Source organism: Barbus barbus (assembly GCF_936440315.1).
Source record: "Barbus barbus genome assembly, chromosome: 7".
Lineage (NCBI taxonomy): Eukaryota > Metazoa > Chordata > Actinopteri > Cypriniformes > Cyprinidae > Barbus > Barbus barbus.
The window spans coordinates 29,400,975-29,411,046 of record NC_136735.1 but is presented as its reverse complement, the minus strand read 5'-3'; the positions used below and the strand labels follow the sequence as shown (position 1 = coordinate 29,411,046).

The 10,072-nt window shown below is 37.7% G+C and overlaps 1 protein-coding gene across 1 annotated transcript; it reads left to right on the top strand.

Moving 5' to 3' along the window:
* Positions 1 to 7,287: 7,287 nt before the first annotated feature.
* LOC306872598 (uncharacterized protein) lies at positions 7,288 to 9,081 on the top strand. The gene is made up of 5 exons (XM_079421215.1): positions 7,288 to 7,328; positions 7,409 to 7,795; positions 8,358 to 8,519; positions 8,766 to 8,800; positions 8,874 to 9,081. The coding sequence occupies exons 1-5, from the start codon at positions 7,292 to 7,294 to the stop codon at positions 8,994 to 8,996; spliced, it is 744 nt and encodes a 247-aa protein (XP_079277341.1). The 5' UTR covers positions 7,288 to 7,291; the 3' UTR covers positions 8,997 to 9,081.
* The last annotated feature ends 991 nt before the right edge of the window (positions 9,082 to 10,072 follow it).

Sequence of the window (10,072 nt, the reverse complement as noted above, 5' to 3'; positions counted from 1 at the left end):
TGCAATTCTGCACCTGGCTAATACCTTTCTCAGTGAATAAGCAATAAGAACAGATCATTTTTATTAGCATTCATTGATACATTTGTGTTTATCTTGAGCAAGTCTCACTTTTTGATATTGGTTATACTGTACATTCAAAAAATGACTGCTTATATAAAGAAAGCTGAAAATCAGTTATATCATATTTATGTGTTTAAATGGCACTGCAATGTTTATGTATTTAATAGCACAAAGAGCATGTGCACTGTGTTCAGACCTGCATCACTTTCTCACTGAACTGGCATATTTTCATACATCTTTAGGTTCTGCAGAGATACTCACAGCAGATGTTATTATGGTATCTGTAATTTGATTTGTTTTCAGTACATTTTTAAGATTTGCCATGCCAAAGATAATAGTTTAGTTTGTATCACGTGCATCTCCTATTCATTTCAGGTGATCCTATGGAGAAACATCAGTGTGCGACGAGTACCACTGGAAAGATCTGCCTCCACACTGAAGTCTCTAGACTACTCACATCTGCACATTCTTATGCCAAGATCTGATTCTGCCTGCTCAATTTATGCAGTTTACTGCAAACATACTGCTTATTATCGGTCACTCTTTTTTGTTGTCATCAATGTCAGATGTGATTTCTGAAGTTGCTTTTATCTCAAGCTTGTTTTAACAACATTTAGTACGTGCACACACATGCAACATAAACCCTTTTTTTTTCAGTAGACTAAAAATGTATTCCCTGTGCATTAATCTAATGTATTTGAAATTAAAAAAAAAGGTAAAGAAAGCAAAACTCTTGTAATCATATTCACCACTTGGGGGCAGAAATGTTGAGATTAGCAGTCTGTCCCAATACCCACACTTGTGGTTTTTGCACTTGTTCACTTGTCAACTTAGATGATGTATTTCCTGCTTTTGGTCAAAGTGTTTAAGTGGGTATGAAGACACTAAGTGTGTATTGATTGCCCAATGGGACAAATTTACAGCATAGTGTGGTAAAAATACAAGTAATAGATTAACAGAGCTTCATTTTCATGTTTTGGTTTTCAGTACTTTGCACATTAATATCAAATTCGAAATGTCTGTTCAGTAGTCCATGTGTAATAGACGGCACAATTCAATTGTATTGCTTTTAACTGAGTGATAGAAAGCAGCAAACATTTTACAGAATACATATACTCATTCCGACTGGTCCTAGAAATGTATTTGTGGTCTTGATGGTCTTTGTCGTGTCTTTTGTTGTTGGTTGTTATATCAGTTACACTCATTCATGGTTTTTCTGTTTCATGTACCTGTTGTTAAGCTGAACTTGAAACCTCACCCCTTGTTTTTCTTTTCCTGACATTAAAGCAGATGCCGAAATTGTAAATGTATATTTTAAGTTAGTCTGTGTTAAAGATTGTTTCATACTCTTGTTTCAATATAGCTAATATAACATCTGATCATTTGATATTTTTTGGTAGCATATAGCACTCATTGATGTGAGTATTTGTCTGTGAGTTGCAAGGTTCAGTGACTTTTTATTTCTTTGTGAAACTGATTCAAGCAAACACAATGAGCACGATGGATAATTAGAGGGATAACTGTAAAGATATTATGTGAGGCTAGTAAACACAGTGACTTTTAGGTGTCACAGGATGTTAGAAGTGGTTCGTTGTTTATGTGTGAATTCAGTCTTGTTGGCTGCACAGGTTACATTTCCGGTAAAAAGAGTCCGGCCTTCTGTAGAAGTCAAAATAAAAACCACAAATGTTTCCAGTGGTCTTTGTGACTGTCCTCTTTTGTATCTTATTTTATCTGCCCAACTTTGAAGTACAAACCATTTTACTTCTACTGTTATAATTAGTAGTAGTAGTAGTAGTAGTAGTAGTAGTAATAATAATAATAATAATAATGTCAATCATTAAAATTTGTAAAAAGATAATGTTACTATTAATTATTTAATAAATGTTACTTTTTAGCAACTCTAATTATTGTTATTTATCCATCATTTTCCAAATCATATGTCCTATGTAGGGCCACAGGGATGTTGTAAGGTAAAGTAAGGTAAATTGTCCTCTCAACACTGAGAGCTGGTAAGAAAGACAGGAAACCACAACTTTGTGAATACGTATGTGCATTATTATGTGCAGTTTGTAAGCTGCTTGCATAGAGCGCATGACTGAAATGGAACACACACACACACACACACACACTGGATACTTTTTAAAATATTGCAAAGAAAATATAATAAAAATATAGTAATATATAAATAATAAATAAGTATAAGTTATTTCTTTAATATTACCTGTTTGTTAGTAAAATAAATGGTGACCAATCTAAACAAAATAAAACTATTCCAGCCCTTACATATATAAAAGCCCTTTAGCAGAAACACCTCCCACCACAGTCAGCCAATCAAAAAAGAGCTGACATTCAGAATGAAGATTCTCACATTTAACAGTAACTGAGATGAAGGGAATGTACTCGGTTACTTACGTAACCTCGGTTCCCTGAGATACGGGAATGAGTATTGCAGCCATTGGTTCGTGCAGTAAATAAAAACGAACCAATGGTCCGTCAGCGGCGCTGCACGAGCCTATGGCGGCAAAGCCCACCAGAGCCCGCCAGAATGGGTGGGGCCATCTGGCTATATAAGCAGGCGAAGCGAAATCAGGTCAATTCGCTTGAAGCAACGACCTGAGTCGTGCAGCGGAATGGCATGACACGGTACGCAGTTCCCGTATCTCAGGGAACCGAGGTTACGTAAGTAACCGAGTATGTTCCCTTTCGATACTTCACTCTTACTGCATCGCTAGATGCTATGGGGAACAAATACAATCCCGCCATGCCATGAAGAGGAACGACTGATACAACTGGCCTTGAGCAATAAAGGCTCAGAGGGACGAATTATGAGCAGGAAGAATCCTGCAGGAGGCATGAGGACTGAACTCGTAGAGGTTCGTAGAGGTAGCCTTAACACTAGTAATAGGGCCAAGAGCGTTCTGAGGAATGCCTGAGAATAGATCACTTAGATAGGCGTGTGCTACTTTAAGCAGATAAACCCGAACCTGCAAGGCCGGAACATCCAAGTTATAGAACCTGCTAAATGTGGACGGCGAGGCCCAGCCGGCTGCTGCACAAATGTCTGCCATGGACACACCACTAGACTACGCCCAGGAAGAGGCCACACATCTCGTGGAATGGTCCCTCACTCCAATGGGGCTCTGGAGGCCCAGGGAGGAGTATGCTAGTGTGATAGCGTCAACTAACCATCGAGAAATCCTCTGCTTTGTGACCGGAGACCCCTTGGTGCGACCGCCAAAGCAGACAAAGAGTTGTTCCGATTGCCTAAAGGGCGCGGAACGCTCTATATAAGTTCTCAATGCCCTGACCGGGCAGAGAAGGTTAAACTCCTGGTCCTCCTCAGAAGGAGGATGCGCAGAGAGAGTAATAACCTGGGCCATAAATGGAGTGTAGAGCACCTTAGGGACATCACCGTGTCTTGGCCTTAGAGTCGACCTTAGAGTCGTTAGGCTCAAATTCAAGACAGGCAGGGCCCATCGAGTGAGGGCATTGCCCATACAGGCGAAACGCTCACCGCCCTTCTGGATCGTGCAGGATTCCCTGCGCGAGCTACACTCGCAGTGTGACATTTGCAACAACGTCGCTTGAAATTTGCTCTTTCAGAGAAATTTGATTTTAGACTCACCGGTTGGCCGCAGGAAACGAGGTTGGCATCTGCACAGGTCGCTGGAGCATCTCGAAGAGCAAGCAGAATAGCGAGAGGGCACAGAGGAAAAGGCAGCTTCTATCCGCAGCGAGGCATTTCCATGGCGAGCGTCTTCAGTCCCGAGTGTCAGTGAAGGGATGATCGTCATCGCTGAAGGAGAATTGATCTGATTTCCTATGGCGAAGCGCCTGCTTATATAGCCAGATGGCCCCCCCTTTCTGGCGGGCTCTGGCGGGCTTTGCCGCCATAGGCTTGTGCAGCGCCGCTGACCAGCCATTGGTTCGTTTTTATATACTGCATGAACCAATGGCTGTGCAGTCACACTGCGTGATTGAAAAAGTCTTCAGTCCTTGGAGAAAAAGGAGTTTTTCATATAGCGTCTAGCGACCCAGTACGAGCGAAGTATCGAAAGGGAACAAGAGTTACCGTCATCATAGTCTCAGCCTCAGACGTCACGCCCATGGAACGTTGTCCAAACATCTGATGCATATGGCACACTTTTCTGGAAACACTTCAGGAATGTCGAAGTCGTCACCTGACTGGTTGAATTAAACCGGATTTCCGGGAGACGTGAGTGTCGCATTTAGTTTTGGTCCGCCGGGAAACAAAGATGCAGTGGCGCCAAACCCCCTCACGAAAGAAGAAACCCATGTTTACAAATGTGATGACGAATGCTTATCAGAGTCAACTAAATGCTGGACTTTCAAAAGTATGTGACATATTTAAAGTTTGCGGCATTGAATCTTTAAAATACATCCGAGAGTTTCACACAACTGCCTATTATTGTGGCGACATTTCCACGCCCTGAAACGTGACGCTGAACGAAACGAACTATGATTGGTTGTTTGTCAAACGGCCTCATGGGCGGGCCTTGGCCAATGAACGCTGCCATCTATTCCAGACCTTCAGCCGTCAGTGCGAGACTACCGTCATCACACTTGTGTGTAAGTCCATTTGTGTGTGTGTGTTTAGCTATTATATTAATTTGATTGACAGTATTTGAACTTGTATTTGCTTTTGCAGGTGTTTTCTTCTGTGAATAGCAGAGAGTGTTTGGGACAGAAGTGAACATTTGGAGAAATTTAGCATTACATCACTTACTCATGAAGTTTCAGTATTGACCTGCATGATAGATTTTCAACAAGAATTGTACTTTTCAAACTTTCATTGCATGTTCCTTAGGTTCTGAGCTGACTGCTGAGATACTGAATGCAAATGTTTTTAAGGTAACTATTTTATATTATTACTTTGTGATAGTGGGCTTTACTATTTCAGAGATGAACTGTAGGTTGATGTGGTATTTTACCAGTTTATTCTGTCCTCTCAATCATTTAAATAAATAAATAAATCAAAATTCTACCCAGAAACCATTTTATCAGGGCCAATTCTTGAAAAAAATACAGATTTCCAGAAATGCTTTTAAGAAATGTAACTGACTGATAGAATTGAAATAAAACAAAAAAAACAAAAAACAAACAGAATCATTTGTGTGCACAAATTATATACCCCCCCCCCCCCCCCCACAACCAAAAAATTCTAACTATATGTTACACAGTGCTCAAGATGATTCAAGTAAGCCATTTATGCTAAAAATGATAGTTTTGAGCGATACATTTGACTGATTATTTAAAGATATTATATCTATACATATATTTAGGCTATATCTACATATCAACTGACGACCTCCTGCATTACCCACAGGTACTGCATTACCCCCTATTCAGTGCTATTTACAGGTTGTTGTGATAATGAGTGTCCAGCATTTCTAAGATAAATGTCAAAACCACAAATGTTTCCAGTGGTAATTGTAACTGTCCTCTGTATACACAAATCTGAAAAAAGAAGTTATTTTAAATGACATATTAATCAATTTTTCATTCATTCAAATTATTTATTTCGAATGTATTAAGTATTATGTAAATTATACATGAATTTCATTGGAGTATGTAAAATCCATACTGGTCCACACACACACACACACACACTGTACAAACTGTATATGCTATTGCCCTACACCTACCCTACACCTAAACTTAGCCCTCACAGGAGACTGTGCATTTGTACGTTCCCCCCAAAAAACTCACTCTGTATGATTTATAAGCGTTTTGAAAAGTGGGGACATGGGTAAATGTCCTGAAACGTCACCTTCACCTTGTAATACCTGTGGCATACCTGTGTCATTATACAAATTTATGTCCTCATTTGTCACAAAAACGCGCACACACACACACACACACACATATAATCCTTATATATATACAGTATATAAGGATTGGTATTAATATAATCCTTATTAATATGAAGACATGGCAATTTTTATCTTTGCAGCTCCATGTAATTATCCTCAAATACAGTAAAGTATTAGCAGCATGTTTATTGATGTAAAGTATTAGCAGCATGTCCCCGGCCGGCAGGGATTGTAGGTGGGGGGAGTGAATGTCCAGCGCTCTCTCCACCCTCAATACCACGACTGAGGTGCCCTTGAGCAAGGCACCGAACCCCCAACTGCTCCCCGGGCGCCGCAGCATGGCTGCCCACTGCTCCGGGTGTGTGTTCACGGTGTGTGTGTGTGTGTGCATTTGTTCACTACTCACTGTTGTGTGTGTGCACTTGGATGGGTTAAACGCAGAGCACCAATTTCGAGTATGGGTCACCATACTTGACAATACGTCACGACTTTATTGATATTTATTACTGAGCTGTTCACGGTCTCTGAAACACAGGTCTCTGAAAGTGCTGAAACACTTATCACTGAAACACAATTAATAATTTTTTTAATATTCACTTCACGCATAATTCAGTCTACTCCTACAAATAAGAAGAAAAGTCAGTTCTCCTAATAATTCTGAGAGCTGAAACACAATTTAGACATGCTAAAACAGGATTCCACAACCTTGTGATTAAGTGCACTAGTAAGTGAATGGAACACTTTGTGGTTGCAGCCAGAAACAAAAATAGGTTTCAAACAACTTTTCAGAACCCGGAGGAATAAACATTTGAAGTAAATGCATTATTATACAAACAAACAAATGCGCCCTCACATATCATGGTAATTCTGGGGGATTTAGATATCAATGAAAACAATAGCCATGCAGTTAAAATGCAATACAATGCAATGCAACGCACTACAGGAAATCCACAACAACGATCAGCACTTCAGGTCATCTCCATTGACACATTAAACATTATACTGTCAAAAAATACAAAAAGTCATTGTGATGTTATTGTTTGTTTGAATTTATCACCTCTGAGCCTGTTTTAAGGTCTCACATAAACTGCATGTGTAATAATAATCACTTTACCGTATTGAAAAGTTTACAAAGTGTTTAACGTTCCATTAAATGGAAATGTGTAGTGATTCATAATGAAGAGTTAAATTAATAATTAATTCATTATTAAGAATTTTTAAAAAGTGTTTCAAAAACAAAGAAAGAAGAAGAAGAAAAAAAAGACCAAGACAAGACCAGTGGGACAAGACCAGAGCTATGTAACCCTCAGCTAAAAAAAAACAAAAAGCAAACCCACAAGTCATACCTCCCACTACAAAGAACCAGACCATTCAGACCCTTATCAGTCACTGAGATGGAGCGAACAAGAGTTACAGTCATCACACTTATGTGTAAGTTTTTAATGCTATGTTTAATTGTATTAATTTGACAGTTATCTTTCTTGTATTTGAACTCGTATTTGCTTTTGCAGGTGTGTTGTTCTGTGAACAGCAGAGAGTGTTTGGGACAGAAGTGGACATGAGAGTTAAAGCAGGAGACAGCATCACTCTGTACTGTGACTGTGTTAAACCGTTTGGATCACACATTGTTTGGTGGAGAAACTGCTCACACGAGCATCAACCATCTCTGTTAATAGATCGTTCAAACATATTCAAGGAGACGTTTCCACGTTTCAGTTTTGTGTTCAACAGCTCCAGTAACTCCTATGATCTACATATTACAAACGTCAGTGTCTCTGATGAGGGAATATACTATTGTGCCAAAGGAGAAAATAAAATAAATACAGATGCAGATGGCATCATAAATTCAAAAACTGATTATGAGTATGGAAACAAGACAACTCGTCTATCTGTTTTAGGTGAGAAAACTTTTCTACTGTTGTTTGTGTTGATTTGTTTTGTGTAAACAAACTATCTATCTATCTATCTATCTATCTATCTATCTATCTATCTATCTATCTATCTATCTATCTATCAATGAAAGGTGATACAAAATTATACTGTTGTTCATGTTGCTTTTTTTGTGTGCCGTAGACAAAATAAAAATTTGTTATCAGTTTATATACTAATGAAATGTAATAAAAAATTCTGTTGTTCATAATATTGTTATATTGTTAAAGCAATGACATGCACATAACTGTGTTGACACAATTCATCCATTGAAAGTAAAAGCCATCTATATTTACTTTGTTCTTTATTTTTTATTAAAATGCTAATCAAGTAATTAATGCACATAAAAATAGCAAAACTTTCGATTCACAATATATTTTCATATCTTAATATCAATATTTGAACTACTGATCATGTTTGGTGAGTAATATGTTACAAAAAAAGTACATTTTAACTGAATATGAAAGTAAAATGGTCAATATCTTACCAGAAAAGTGTGGCAGTGTTTAAAATGGCTTCTGTTTGATTTAGAGCCAGTGTCTCCTGGTGCTGAGCGGTTCAACACCTCCTCCACACCTCCTGTATCAGACCTCTGCTGGACACTGCTGTTCACTGTGTGTCCGGTGTGTGTTCTCCTCTTCTCTCTCCTCTCCTCCATCTGTGTGTACTGCTTCTGTCAGAGGAAAACTACAGGTAATCATTCACTACTGAACTCAGTTCCATCACCTGCCACAGCCATGATGTGCCAGATGTTATTGCAGCTTTAGATTTGCTTTCATATTTTAATCATCATGCAGTATCACATAAAACTGTAAAATGTCACAATCAGAGTTCTGAAAACAGTTTTTCAGCCAGTCCACTGAGCATTGTGAAGTACAATTTTAAATTTCACTTCACTTGTTCTGAAGTTGTTTCTTATGTTATTTAAATTTCATGTAGGTTCTGAAACACAGACTGAGAACAGATGCGATGAGGTATTGTATTATAAGCACACAGCAATAATATAATATAATATAATATAATATTAAAAAATATGTATATTTCCAGGGTGGTGAAGTGTGTTATGCTTCACTGGACGTGCCTTCCATACAGCAAAAAACGCTGAAGAAAAAAAGAGTTCAGCATTCAGACTTCAGTGTTTATTCTGAGGTCAGAACCAAAAGACCATAAAGTACAGTTTTAATAATTTTCTTTGGAAGTAATTTGTACCAGATGGTTTTCAAAATGATTAGATAATAAAATTCTTTGTTCTCTTATGTCATGTAGCTGCATTTTTGTTTGATGTATGACACATTATGTTCCAGACAAAGAGCATAATATTTAATTGATTTCCAGAATGTTTTCATTAAATTAAAATGTCCTTTTTTCAATTTATGTCAACAAGACACAATTATTAGTTTTTACAGTGTCAATGCATTGCCAGCATGTTTTCTTTTCTTTATTTTTTCTCTCTTTTTTGATATAACATAACATAGACATAATAGTGTGGGACAGTTGTATTTATTTATCAATGGATATTTTGTCACAGACTCACCGTTTTTGATTTTATTCAAAGTGATTACTATGCATATTATTTTAATTAATATGATAAAATATTTAAAACATTAATAATAATGTAATAATTAAAAAAATGCTATATATATATATATATATATATGTGTCAGCATTTAGGGTCTGCAAAGTTTTTTTTTTTCTTCGTGGTGCTGATACTGCTGATACATGTTGTAGTGCTCGTAAAAAGGAAGGTGAGAGTACAAACCGCAAATGTTTCCACTTGAGCGTGCAACAGATTGAATGTCATAAAAGTGTTTATTTTCGACCTGGTGAGGCTGCATTCTGAACATGTACATGCATCGAAGTGTGAAAACTGTGGTTAGACAAAAACAGAAAAATATTTTAGGTGAGGCTGTTTGTGCGGGGGGTCTGGGGGCTCCTCCCCCATAAAAATTTTAATTTCATAGATGTGATTTCCTGCATTCTAGTGCATTTTAGGCCACCCATGTCCCTTGCTTATACCAATAAAATAACTCAAAGCAGTCAATACCAATGGTCTAAAAAGACAATATTATTTGAACTGCCATGTAGAAATCAACAGTTTCACAGGTAATGATAAAATTATTTTAACTAGAATGAAACACAGTAATCCAGCTCAGAACTTCGAAACAAAAAAAGCAAAGCAAACATACAGTTACATTCCTATTGAGATCACTATTTTAATGGCAAATGTGTGTGAAACGTGGTGTGTG

Coding starts and splice junctions, on each gene's coding strand:
- LOC306872598 (XM_079421215.1), top strand. CDS start 7,292: ATGGAGCGAACAAGAGTTACAGTCATCACACTTATGT. Junction 7,796..8,357: donor AACTCGTCTATCTGTTTTAG/GTGAGAAAACTT, acceptor TGTTTGATTTAG/AGCCAGTGTCTCCTGGTGCT. Junction 8,520..8,765: donor CTGTCAGAGGAAAACTACAG/GTAATCATTCAC, acceptor AATTTCATGTAG/GTTCTGAAACACAGACTGAG.